Raw genomic sequence first — 14,059 nt, forward strand, 5'->3', positions numbered from 1 at the left:
CTAATTACAGCAACGAGGAGGAGGTGAAAAGCCCGGAGCCTGAAATGTCTGGATCCAGAAGGAGAAGATTTAAGGCATCAAATATGTCCTTTGGGGAGATTTGGAGATGGTCGACATCCTGAAGAGGGCCGACTATGACGGGAAGTATGGACCTTACCCCAACCCCAATGTCAAAAAGGCCAAGATCATGGCGACAGTGGTCAAGAGTCTCCACCGGAATTTCGGGCTACGACGATCGGCTCAGGAAGCGGTGGTTGGACCTGAAATTAAGAGAGCATGAGCAGTACCGAAAGATCCGGAGAGTGCTGCAAAAAAGTAAGCAGTTGTCTTGTGTTCCTATTCTTTATGTTTATTACGTTTGTGCTGCTCCATGTGCTTTTCTTAACTGTTATCCAGTTTCAAAAGGCAACTTTCATGTTCATGGGCACATTATTCGTTCGTATAAAACATTGTTTGTTCGGCCTATAAAACACCATTGTTTTGGCCATATGCATTTGCCCACATTTTTTAGGGCCTACTTGTCTGAAACTAATTTGGTTGTGTAGATGGGTTTGTTACTAGAATGAAATGCAAACTAGATTCTGTGTAAGGAGAGGACACTCAGCAGCTGTTTACACATCAGGACGCTGTAGCACTAGTGTGGGACAAAAGAACACCCTTTTTATTAGGGGGCCCGCACAGGTGCTCCAGTGTATACTATAGGGGTGTCTCCATCTGTGAAGCTTGTACAAAACAGGTAAAGTATTAAAGCTTGACAAAGGACAATAAAATTTCAACATCTTGGAACTCTGCCAAAATAGACAATTGTACCCCACTTCCAAGCAATGTTTCATATTTATAGTTCTGCCATCAAATATCTGTGTGCTAAGTATACCTATTTTTTTTACATGGGGAGAAAAGACTCGGAGGACACCCCTCATCCGAGGAGACCAGAGACCCCCACCTCTGGAAGAAGGGGAAATCCACCCAAGACAAGCAGAGCAGGAGGAGGAAGACGTGGTGGCACCACAACAGGTGAGTGTCTGCGACCACAGGCTCAGGTAAGAGATGGATGCCGGCAGATTTATAATACATGGTGTGTTTTTTGTTTTCTATCTTTTTAGGTGATCCTGATGTTGTGGATCCAGATCCTTTCACCTCGGAAAGTGCACAGATCGGGGAGATCATGGGGTGTAATAGGGACTTGGAAAACATCAAGAAAAACATCAATGATGTTCTTCAAAAAATGAAGAACATCAATGATGTTTTAGGGAGAGTTTAAAACCCCTCCAAATACCTTTGTTTTTTTGTGTGCTAAAAATTTTTGAAATTTTTTGACAAATTTTAGAAAAGCCAAATTTTGAAGATGCACACAGTGTGTCAACATGTGCTATCTGCCATCACGGGAGATCAATGGACGCGTTTTGGGGGTGCAACCCCTTCCTCAATAATCAAGTAGCTGTGAGGAAGGGGTTGCACCCCCAAAACACGTCCCTTCTTCCCCCGTGATGGCAGGTAGCACATGTTTACATTCGTAAATTTGTGTGCATCTTCAAAATTTGGCTTTTCCTGGGGTGACTTCACCCCATCTGAACGCAATATCAAACACAGTTTGTAAATACTCATGTCTGATATTGCCTTCAAGTTCTACCAAATGTGAACTTTGTAAGTTCAAGATTTGTGTCTTTCTTGTTGGTTTTAAACATGCCTGTTTTATCTTAAATGGACATTTCTACTTTTTCTAATGTGACCCCACAAATTGTTATACAACAAACATGTTGGTTTGTTTTAAAAACCTTTTCTAAATGCACATGTGATTGTGCTGGTATTAAAAAGATTGTTAATCAAGAATGTGTGGATTATTGTCTCAAAGCTACAACACTTTTGTGGTGCTCCAATTGGTGTTTTCTGTGACAATGGGTGTTATTTCCTAAGGGCAAATCCACTTTGCACTACAAGTGCAGTTTCGAGTGCACTTGTAGTGCAAAGTGTCTTTGCCTTTAGTAAATAACACCCAACAGTGCTTTGTAAGGTTACACAATCACGCCATTTTCAGGACTCACCACATTTCTGTCAGGGTCAGCTAAAACAAACACAAGCAGTAAATGTCACCAAAGATTTGAGTAGTTATTTGTTTTTTTTTTATTATAAAAAGGTTTCAGACATTGTCTGGCATATTGATAGCCCCCCTACCCGCAAAGTATTCAAGGTATCTTAGCCAGACATCACGGGCACTCAGGGGGGGGCAAGCCAGGACGGCTACTTTCAAGCGCCGTCAGGGTTGTTTCATTTTGAATTCCAGCCTCAAGCCCAACTGAGCCAGCATAGTTGGCAGATTGTTGCCGTAAAAAGTTGTGTAGAACACAGCACGCCAGGATTATGTGATTCAGTTTATACTCTGCCATATGTATGGGTATAAGAAATAGGCGGAGCCGGCTGGTAATTTAAAACCCTCTGGTCCGGGATGAGGGTCCTCATCGGGAATGGCCGCATAAGATGGTCTCCAGCGCAAGCGGTTCATCCTCAACGAAGACGAATGGGAGTCCTTCCACATTGTCTTCTGGAGGTGGCAAGTCCAAGCTGCCATTCTGAAGACGCCTGTAGAACTCCGTCTGGGCGATGACTCCACCATCGGACATCCGGCCATTCTTCCCCACGTCCACGTACAGGAACTCATAAGTAGCCGACACCACCGCCAACATCACATTACTATTGAACCCCTTATAATTATAATAGTATGACCCCGAGTTGGGTAGTGGGACGATGTGGACGTGTTTCCCATCAATTGGCCCTCCACAGTTAGGAAAGTCCCACCGCTGGGCAAAGTGGGAGGCCACAGCCATTCCTGTGGCGTGGAAGGAAACTGTGGAGTCAAACAAAAAAAATAATTTAGTCACTTTGCACATAAACAGGGAAAGCAGATTAGACACAAACATTCTTGGCCAACATCAAGATAACATTTATTTGAGGGAGTTTTTAAAGACCAAAGTATAAGGTACACCTATCAGATTCCCCCCCCCCCCCTCTCATGGGCCATTTCTAACATTATAGGGGGGGGAACTCTTGGACAGGTAACCCTCTCCACTTCATTGAGAGATGAATGCCTAAATAATGGGTATTACTTTGAACAGCCCCTCCTTAGTTACACTATTGGCAGCCCACTGGACAGGTAAGAAGTGTTATAATACAAAGATATAAATACACATTGTACACATTTGAGCACATTTGGACATTCTGCTATTACCTATCAAGATAATAATAGTATACAGAAACTTGAAACATTACCATATGAAAGTATACAGGCAGGCCCTTGCACTACATGGTTTGGGGAATTCATCCATAAATCTGACCACAAAAGAGATGGTTATAGTGTGTATGGGTTTGGCAAAGTCAGCAGATAGATGATTGAGGATAGCTAGAGAATTGTTATCAGCTGACTTAGCAGTTGGGGGGAGGAAGGGTTAAAAATGATTTGGGGACCCCCCAAAAAAAGCCTCTGGCACTCTGCCTGAATTTAAAGCACAAATCACATTTTAAAACATTTTAGGGGGTGTTTAGGGTAAAGCACTACTATGGAGCTGATAAAATACATTGTTAAGTGAATACATGAGGTGAATATAGGGCCAGGAGACCATGCTGGGGAGGTAAGTGAAGGCAAATATGTATGGAGGACAACAAAAATAATTACCTAAAAATCCAGCATGAATAAGGACAAAGGGGACATTCACAGCATATTACAATCATGGTAATTAGGGAATGAGGAAAGAAATACAATATATTAGCAAACATTAAATACAATAAAATGTGATATTAAAGGATAAAAATCTTACCTTCATATACTCCTTCTGCAGGACCTGGATGATGGCAGAACAGGTCTCTGGGATAATGATCCCCAGAGCCTGGGGGGAGATGCCTGTCGAGAACTTCAAGTCCTGCAGACTTCTCCCCGTCGCCAAGTACCGCAGGGTGGCGATGAGCCTCTGCTCCGGAGTGATGGCTTGCCTCATGCAGGTATCCTGCCTGCTAATATAAGGGGTCAGCAAAGCCAACAAACAGTGAAATACGGGGTCCGTCATCTGGAGAAAGTTCCTGAAATCATCAGGATTATTCTCACGGATCTCACGGAGCAAAGGCATATGACAGAACTGGTCACGCTGAAGCAACCAATTCTTGGTCCATGAACTCCTCCCCACCCTGTTCATGGACTGGAATTGTGTCAAGGTAAGGACCCCAACACCAAGCCCCCACACAGCACGAACTCTATGAGGAGTACGTATACGCAACATGGCTAGAAAACGGTCGGCTGCTCAGAACGAAGTAACAGAACGCACTGAAGAACAGCAAGGCCTGTGAAGAGCGACCTGAAAAACAGTAACAAGAGGACAAGATCGCAATGAATAGTACAATACAAACTGACTGCATGCACTGAAGAGCAGATACAAACCCACAAGCACAAACTGAACAGCAGAAAACGATCTGAAAACCACAAGTCTGAAAAAGCGCGAATCGTCTCTCACCAAACTTTTACTAACACGAGATTAGCAAAAGGAGCCCAAAGGGTGCCGCGCTTGGTTCTGAACTGGCCTTTTCTAGTCTCGTCGTACGTGGTGTACGTCACCGCGTACTTGGCGATCGGAAATTCCGACAACTTTGTGTGACCGTGTGTACGCAAAACAAGTTTGAGCCAACATCCGTCGGAAAAAATCCATGGATTTTGTTGTTGGAATGTCCGATCAATGTCCGATCGTGTGTACGGGGCATTAGTGTGTTACAGCAGAAAAGGCTTATTAAAAATATTTACTGGAAAAGCTCTTGGAAACTCAGCCAACCTTCCCTTGGACTTCCAGATACCACCATTTTGTTTTTCATGCATGGAGCTTGTGCTGCAATGCTGTCTACTACTGGTGCCAGGGCATCATGAGTAATAATGCACTTTGCATCTGATGTCTGTAGTCTGTGTAGAATGTCTTTTGCTGTAAGCTGCGTTGTCCCAGGAATTAAAATCAGACCTGTAATGGAAATCATTATCATTATCACCGTAAACGCCTCATAGTTATTTTATTTATACTTACTGTGTATTCTTTTGTGGTACTAAACCCAAAAGCAAAAATGGATTATATACCCAAAAATCACTTTGGTTGTGTTGAATGATCAGCTGAATGACAATATTGCTACAAGTTTGGCCATCTTTTTTTTTTTTTGGAACCTTTTTTTGCATGTTTTCTTCCGTCCCATGCCGCTGCGGTGAGGTACGTCACTTCCGCGGTTTTATCCGGCCCTCCTCCTTCCCCCCTGTTGCCTTCTGGGACCTATGTGTATCGCTGGAGACGACAAGAACATTCAGAAAGCGTCGCGCGACACACGCATGGGCAGTAGGAAACTGGCTGTAAAGCCTGAAGCCTAAAGGCTTCACGACCAGTTTCCCTTACTTGCAACGCCGGCGCCTGCACTCAAAGTCGATGGACAGATTGGCTTTGTGTGCCGACATCGCAGGCTCTCTGGATAGATAAGTGTTCTTATATTAAAAGTCAGCAGCTACAATATTTGTAGCTGCTGACTTAAAAAAAATGTTTCCCCAGACTGGAACTCCGCTTTAAGCTGGCCATATATGGTTTGTTTTCTTCATTTAACCAGCAGGCTGAATGAAAAAAATAAAAATAAAATGAACAGCTTCTTCCATCTGCACAATGAAGGTGGATAGAGACTTTGAGGGAGATTTACTAAAACTGGTGCACACAGAATCTGGTGCAGATATGCATAGTAACCAATCAGCCTCTGGGTTTTATTGCCAAAGCCTAATTGAACAAGCTGAAGTCAGAAGCTGATTGGTTACTATGCACAGCTGCACCAGATTCTGCGTGCACCAGTTTTAGTAAATCTCCCCCATTGTATTTTGACAGCAAGGACTCTCTGCTGTCAGAATACGCTGATCGGTAGCTGCAGCTCATTGGCTGCAGCTGTTGATAAAGAGGAGAAATGTTCCGCTCCGTTCAACAGAAGTCAATCATTAGAATTACTTTTGACAAGCAGAAGCAGCCACACATGGACCGAAATTTGGTTGGTCTGTGCTTAACGGGCCAAATTTCAATCCAGCTATAGCCAGCTTTAAATGAAGGTGCTTTTGGAGGGGTGCTCACAATGGTCAGATTTTATTAACCACTTCAGCCCCGGAAGGATTTACCCCCCTCCTGACCGGGCCATTTTTTGCGATACGGCACTACGTCGCTTTAACTGACAATTGCGCAGTCGTGCGACGCTGTACCCAAATAAAATTGACGTTCTTTTTTTCCCATAAATAGAGCTTTCTTTTGGTGGTATTTGATCACCTCTGCATTTTTTTTTTTTTGCGCTATAAACAAAAAAAGGCCGACAATTTTGAAAAAAAAACAATCCTTTTTACTTTTTGCTATAATAAATATCAATTTTTTAAAATTTTTTAAACAAATCAGAATTTGTTAAAACTATTTTTTTAATCTTCATCAGTTTAGGTCAATATGTATTCTTCTACATATTTTTGGTTAAAAAAATATCGCAATAAGCGTATATTGATTGGTTTGCGCAAAAGTTATAGCGTCTACAAAACAGGGAATATTTATGGCATTTTTATTATTTTTTAAATTTTTTTTTTTACTAGTAATGGCGGCGATCAGCGATTTTTATCAGGACTGCGACATTGTGGCAAACAAATAGGACACTTTTAACACTTTTTTGGGACCACTGACATTTATACAGCGATTAGTGCTATAAAAATGCACTGTGAGAAAAAATATATATAAACAGCGCTGGCAGAAAATATATTAATCTAAACAGTTCAATAACATAATGGCTAATAATGCCATATAAATTCAAAAACATAGAACATACAAAATAAAGTGCTTGGTGCTCATATGATACATTAAATAAAGTGCAACAGTGCTCCAAACTTCCAAGGTGTGAGGTGCCACACTCTCCCTTCGGTGACCCCACTCACCAAAAATATTGGACCCTCAGCTTTGCAGTATGGGGTCAAAATAGGCTGTGATCTAATGATCTGGAGTGTAAGGGATGGTTGCTCAGAGACTCTTCCAGAAGGATTTCTCTATATCAGAGAGGATTTGCCACACTCCATACATAGGGAAACAGAGAGGTAACTCATAGTGAAATACTGTTAAAATAAAGAGCAAAGCGCGACCTGGGCGCCACTTACAGAATAGCTGGCAAAAACAGGCATCAGTTAGAAATCATCCGAGCATGCATGGTTGTGTTTAGATGAATATATTTTCTGCCAGCGATGTTTATATATATTCTTTTCTCACTGTTTAAGGTTGTAGCACCTTTGCACAGCTGCTGCAGTTTTTCATTTATCACTATTGGATCACCTTAACGCAAGATTTTGTATAGTTCATAAAAATGCACTGATTACTGTGTAAATGTCACTGGCAGGGAAAGGTTAACACTAGGAGGCGATCAAGGGGTTAACTGTATTCCCTAGGTGTGTTTCAAACTATGAGGGGCTAGGACTGACTAGAGGAGGAGCCAGATCGTTGTTCCTACTTAGTAGGAACAGACAATCTGTCTCTCCTCCCCTGTCAGAACTGAGATTTGTGTGTTTACACACACAAATCCCGGTCCTGGCTCTTGTGCCCGCTATCGCGGGTGGCCTGGCAGCGATCGCACCAGTCGGCCACGTGTAGCAGGCGTCTGCTAGGGCTCTTAAAGGTTCACCCAGCGGTGCCACTCTGCTGACGTATATCGGCGTGAGCCGGTCAGCAAGTGGTTAATTTATATAAAACCTTTATCACAAAAGGAGAAAAAACTGTCGCTGTAACTGCCTAAAAAGTATTAGCTGGAGTTTGACTTTGTTTGAATTCATTAGTCAAGTCCATGTAAATCTGCTAGTGCATCTAACACAATCCTCTCCTCAGGTTAATAATGCTGCTGTCCAAAGGTGTCTCCATTGCTCTGCCATCCAGAGTGGAGACACCCTAAGACAGGAAAGTGTTACTGGCTGGATCACCAAGCGTAAACAAAGGAAAATAATATATATATTGCAGCCACCACTTTTTACATTGATAAGCTATTATATATTACATCTTTGTTTTTGGGTACAATACCTTTTTAAGGAAAAGCACTCCCTTCCACTACAAATGTAGCTTGGAGCCCCTTGACACCTGTCCAGTGCATTACCACACATGCTTTAACATGCAGTGCTGATATGTTACTGTGCATTGCGTTAAGGCAGCGTCTTTACATTGAATTAACTGTCAACACACCAAGCATGAAACCAAACATACACCTTTTTTTTAGAACACTGTACAGCAAAACACAGATGGTTTACTTATGTGCATTGTGTTGTGCTAAAACACATGTGCGCCAAGATGCACTGGATAGGTGCGTTCAAAATAAATGGCAAAGCAATGCCAATCACCACAAATTGTACGTTATTGTGCCACTGTCCCACTTTGAACCACAGAGCTTCTGCCCCAAATCCCACACATGCATGTTATGTAGTCCAAGGAGGAGAGAAGATATCTGCGCTTGGACCAAAGCAATCAGCTGCTGAACACTATACCTTTGATACTAGGCATATGTGAACAAGTGAAAAAAAGTACAGCGCTATAATAAATAAATGTGAAAAATTACAAGAAATAAAATACATGACATAGATATTAAATTAGTGAATTAAATCCAAAAAGTGTTCTAAAAAGCAGTGCACAAATAAATGCAATAAAAAAGTCCCATATGAGATTCTACGCCAAGTGAGAAAAGGATCCAGGGACAGTGGATGTGGATGTGACACCCAGGAGATATCCACACAAGGATCTTACCAGACAGACAGTGACCCCCCTTATTCAGTGAGGTCAGTGAGCGCTTTGTCTTACAGATTCAATGGCAGGAACTTAAGCATCAGCTCCGGTGACTCTAGGCAGCCAATTCACAGATATAGCCAATTGAGTGACTCCAGAAAGCCAATCCACCCGGGTCCTCACCCGCACCACACAGTCCTACGTATGCAAAACAAAGGCTACGCATAGTACAGTATTGTTAAAGCATCTCCATTTATTTAAAAGTATTGCACTTACATTTCAAATGGTAATAATCAGCGTGTGTAACAAACAGGTCAGTTTCCAACATCAAAGATGGCCGAATGACAATTTCGCATGCTCTGTAGCGTGTGTGCATGTCTCTGCCCTACACGTTTTATCAGAGGGACGTCATCAGGGCCATATGTGTGGATATCTCCTGGGTGTCACATCCGCTATCCCTGGATTCTTTACTCACTTGGCATAGAATCTCATATAGGCCTTTTTTTATTACATTTATTTGTACACTATCACAACTGCTTTTTGGATTTAATTCACTCATTTTATATTTATGTAATTTATTTTATTTATTGTCATTTTTCACAGTTATTTAATATAGCGCTGCACTTTTTTTTCACATGTTATGTAGTCTGTTCCACTGAAGTAAACAATTTATACACTGTAATGCCCTGTACACACGATCGGACATTGATCGGACATTCTGACAACAAAATCCATCGACGGATTTTGGGCCGAACTTGTCTTGCATACACACAAAGTTGTCGGAAAATCCGACCGTTCTGAGCGCGGTGACGTAAAACACGTACGTCGGGACTATAAAGGGGGCAGTAGCCAATAACTTTCGTCTCTTAATTTATTCTGAGAATGCGTGGCACTTTGTGCGTCGGATTTGTGTACACATGATCGGAATTTAAACGATCTGATTTTGTTGTCGGAAAATTTGATATCCTGCTCTCAAACTTTGTGTGTCGGAATTTCCGACGGAAAAAGTCCGATGGAGTCCACACACAATCGGAATTTCCGATAACACAATCCAATCGCACTTTTTCCATCGGAAAATCCGACCGTGTGTACAGGGCATTAGACTTCCAAAAGAATGGGTGTACGAAGAAAATTCTTAGTATGGCAAATGTTCAAAACTACTTTCAAATTTTGTATGCTTTTAACATTCAATTTTGAAATGAATAGAGTTTCTTAAATGAAAACCACATTCACAGAAATTCAAGAAACATTTTCCATCCTGCTCTTTTGAATTTTCTCCTCACTATAGTTGAAAATTAATGTCATTAACGATTAGAAAATCCGAGAAACTTTTTTAAAACAAAAACTTTCAAACAAAAATCTACTAGTGTATAGACAGCTTTAACTTTTTAGGCTTTGAAATTAGCTAATTTAGCCCTCCTATTACATATGTAACAAACACTTTTCCAACAGCACTTTACAGAGAACTTTGAAACACACAGTCACGCTGATGTCACTTTTTTAAGGTAACTAGTTAAAGAGGAACTGCAGTCTGCTCACATAATTTGTAATAAAAATATCGTTGCCATTTTGAAGCCTCCCTCCAACCACTCTGCATTTTTTTAATATATCCTGTGATTTTGTACTTGCCAAATATGCTGCAGAAATCTCCCTCCACTAAGTCTGGCTGCAGCCATTTTAAATGTGGGCAGCTGAAGCTGCTGCCTGTTCACTCCCTGGATTTACACAGACACACAGAGGCACACCTCCAAATCTGCAGCTTCCTTCCTGGCAAACTCTCACGAGAGTGAAGCCTTGGCATTTTACCAGACACCAGACAGAAACCGGAAGTGGGCTGTATAAGGTATTTACTAGCAGAAAAAAATTGTTTTACTACCCAAAGTTAAAAAACAAGGGCAGAAGATTTAATAAATGGAAAGATGAAAAAATGACTGAAGGTCCGCTTTAACCTAGCAATAAATTTTTGACCTGTGAGAGGAAACAGAAAAACAAAAATCTTTTAATTATCAACAATATACAAATATCATGAAGCCAATCCTTGTGAGGGGAATCAAACTCCGCTCCCAATAACCGCAAAGCTCCACGACTAGCCACCATGTTGCCCATAACTAAATAAAGTACAAGATTAATACCTGGCCTCAAAAGATATTCGAGCTTGAAAAATATTTACTTGTTCTGGAAAACTAGAAAAAAAATATTGATTAATGTTATCCTGGGAAAAAATGTACAGTTTACAGGTGCATCTCCAAAAATTTGAATATCATCAAAAAGTTAATTTATTTCAGTAATTTAATTCAAAAAGTGAAACTCATTTATTGTATAGATTCATTACACACAGGGTGATATATTTCAATCATTTCTTTCTTTTTAATTTTGGTGATTATGGCTTACAGCTAGTGAAAACCCAAAATTCAGTATCTCAGAAAATTTGAATATTACATAAGACCAACAAAAAAAAGGATTTTGAATACAGAAATGTTAGCTTACTGAAAAATATGTCCATGTACAGTATAGTATGCACGCAATACTTGGCTGGGTTTCTATTGCATGAATTACTGCATCAATGCGGCATGGCATAGAGGGGATCAGCCTATGGCACTGCTGAGGTGTTATGGAAGCCCAGGTTGCTTTGACAGCGGCCTTCAGCTCACCAGCATTGTTGGGTCTGCTGTCTCTCATCTTCCTCTTGACAATACCGCACAGATTCTCTATGGGTTTAGGTCAGGCTAGTTTGCTGGCTAATCAAGCACAGTTATACTATGATCATTAAACCAGGTATTGGTACTTTTGGCAGTGTGGGCAGGTGCCAAGTCCTGCTGGATAATTAAATCAACATCTCCATAAAGCTTGTCAGCAGAGGGCAGCATTAAGTGCTCTAGAATTTCCTGGTAGAGGGCTGCTTTGACTTTGGACTTAATAAAACACAGTGCACCAACCCCAGCAGATGACATGGCTGCCCAAATCATCACTGACTGTGATGGAAACTTCACAGTGGACCTCATGTGACTTGGATTCTGTGCCTCTCCACTCTTCCTGCAGACTTTGGGACCTTGATTTTCAAATGAAATGCAAAATTACCTTTCATCCGAAAAGAGGACTTTGGACCACTGAGCAACAGTCCAGTCCTTTTTCTCCTTAGCCCAGGTAAGACACTTCTGACATTGATTTTGGTTCAGGAGTGGCTTGACACAAGGAATACGACAGTTGTAGCCCATGTCCTGGATGCGTCTGTGTGTGATGGCTCTTGAAGCACTGACACCAGCTGTAGTCCACTCCCCAATTTCTTGAGTGGCCTTTGCTTCACAATCCTCTCAAAGCTGCAGTTATCCCTGTTGCTTGTGCACCTTTTTCTACCACACTTTTTCCTTCCACTCAACTTGGATACAGCACTCTGTGAACAGCCAGCTTCTTTAGCAATGACCTTTGTAACTTACCCTTCTTGTGGAGCGTGTCAATGACTGTCTACTGGACAACTGTCAAGTCAGCATTCTTCCCCATGATTATGTAACCTACTGAACTAGACTGAGAGGTCATTTAAAGGCTCAGGAAACCTTTACAGGTGTTTTGAATTAATTAGCTGATTAGAGTGTGACACCATGAGTCTATGATATTGAACTTTTTCACAATATTCTAATTTTCTGTAATACTGAATTTCGGGTTTTTCTTAGCTGTAAGCCATAATCATCAAAATTAAAAGAAAGAAATGCTTGAAATATATCACTCTGTGTGTAATGAATCTATAAAATATATGAGTTTCACTTTTTTAATTGAATTATTGAAATAAGTTAACTTTTTGATGATATTCAAATTTTTTGAGATGCACCTGTATATATGCTAGACACTTACATGCACAAAAAATCAGATAACTATGGAAGTGATAAGAAAAAAGAAACGTTGGTTTATTCTGTACAGGATGTAAAGGGATCACTCAGGAACACAACAGGAAATAGCACTTGCGCTTTGGCCCCACTGACCTTATTGGCCTATTAGTAGCTGAACCCTCTCTAATCCCTATAGTAATTCCCCAACTTAGAATGGTTCTAAGTGCTTTGAATAGTATATAAAAGACAACAAGAGATTCTATAGAGAATTTGTCCATATAGAAATATGAAAGTAACCATTGCTAAGCTATAATTAAAAATGTGGGCTTTGAGGTTGATATATTTATCCTACTATTAGCACAGTTTTTAACACCCGACCCCTACCCCCTCCCCCAAGCTGCAAAGGCTGCAGTACCAACCATCAAGCATAACCCATTCAAGTGAATAGGGTCACACAGCAACCATGTGCAATATACACAATTGCGGCAGAGTGGTGTGGGCTTTTAGGGGTTAAACAGGCTGGAAGGGGCAACACAACGCCTCCTCATCGCTTGTCAAATGCCATCTCACAAGCAATCCATTGCAGATAGCTCTTTAGAGGGCTACAGAATGTGTAAACAATCCCTTTGTAATTCACTGACTTAAGCAGGCTATACACTAGTGAAATTTTGTTCTGAAAAATGTGTTTTTGGAACTTTCTTTTGGTTTTCTTAAAATCAAAGGGTAGGGGTGGAACATTTTTCTCAAACTAAATTCTGTGAATGTAGTTTTGGTTGGGCAAAAATTGCACTTATTGTAATGCATATGTGCATCCTGAAATCAAAGATTAGACTTGAAATATTAATATGGCAGTCAAACCAAAATTTTTCTGGGTTTTTTGGATGAAATTGTTGAGACAGTAATGGTACTATCGTAAGCTCTGCCGAATGATTTTTCTGAATTTCAAACGAACATTCAAAACACATTTCTACAGGTGATTGGCCAGCTTTAAGGCACATGCAAATAGATTTTTTTTTTTTGCTTTACTTACTACTTAATTATTCCAAGTCAGTTATCCCTCGGGTTGGAAAAAAAAAAAAAAGGATAATGTCATTGAAACTTTTTTTCCTTTACAAAGGTCAGCAGTTCTATACTTCTATCTTGAAAAGTTTAGGTAAAGCAAATGGCACAGCAATATTGCTCATCCAAACCTGCTAAATGGCAATCAGTGCAATTTAAAAATTCCAAGGCTGCAATGTACATACCGGCTCTTAAACATGCAACATTAAGCAGCCACCATTCTGGTAACCGGGGCAAAATGACAATAATTCTGTCTCCTGGTTTCAGGTCACAGGCATCAGAAAGAATGTTAGCGACTTTTCTAGAGTGGAAGCCCAGCTCCTCAAAGCTCCACTTGATCTCTTGTCCAGTACCATCTATCCACCACAGAGCAGGGTTGGGCTCCTTAGTGCCATCCTAGGAAAGGAGTAGTGA

General features: G+C 40.9%; 1 protein-coding gene across 1 annotated transcript in view; it reads right to left on the reverse strand.

Moving 5' to 3' along the window:
* Positions 1-14,059, reverse strand: part of LOC141101762 (acyl-coenzyme A synthetase ACSM3, mitochondrial-like) — a 96,479-nt gene that overhangs the window by 41,479 nt on the left and 40,941 nt on the right. Inside the window, exons 3-4 of the mRNA XM_073591067.1 lie at positions 13,831-14,041; positions 4,781-4,988 (exon numbers count right to left, since the gene is read on the reverse strand). Coding sequence (XP_073447168.1) covers positions 4,781-4,988; positions 13,831-14,041 — 419 coding nt within the window. The remainder of the gene's footprint in view (positions 1-4,780; positions 4,989-13,830; positions 14,042-14,059) is intronic.

This window comes from Aquarana catesbeiana, linkage group LG06 (assembly GCF_042186555.1).
Source record: "Aquarana catesbeiana isolate 2022-GZ linkage group LG06, ASM4218655v1, whole genome shotgun sequence".
Taxonomy (NCBI): domain Eukaryota; kingdom Metazoa; phylum Chordata; class Amphibia; order Anura; family Ranidae; genus Aquarana; species Aquarana catesbeiana.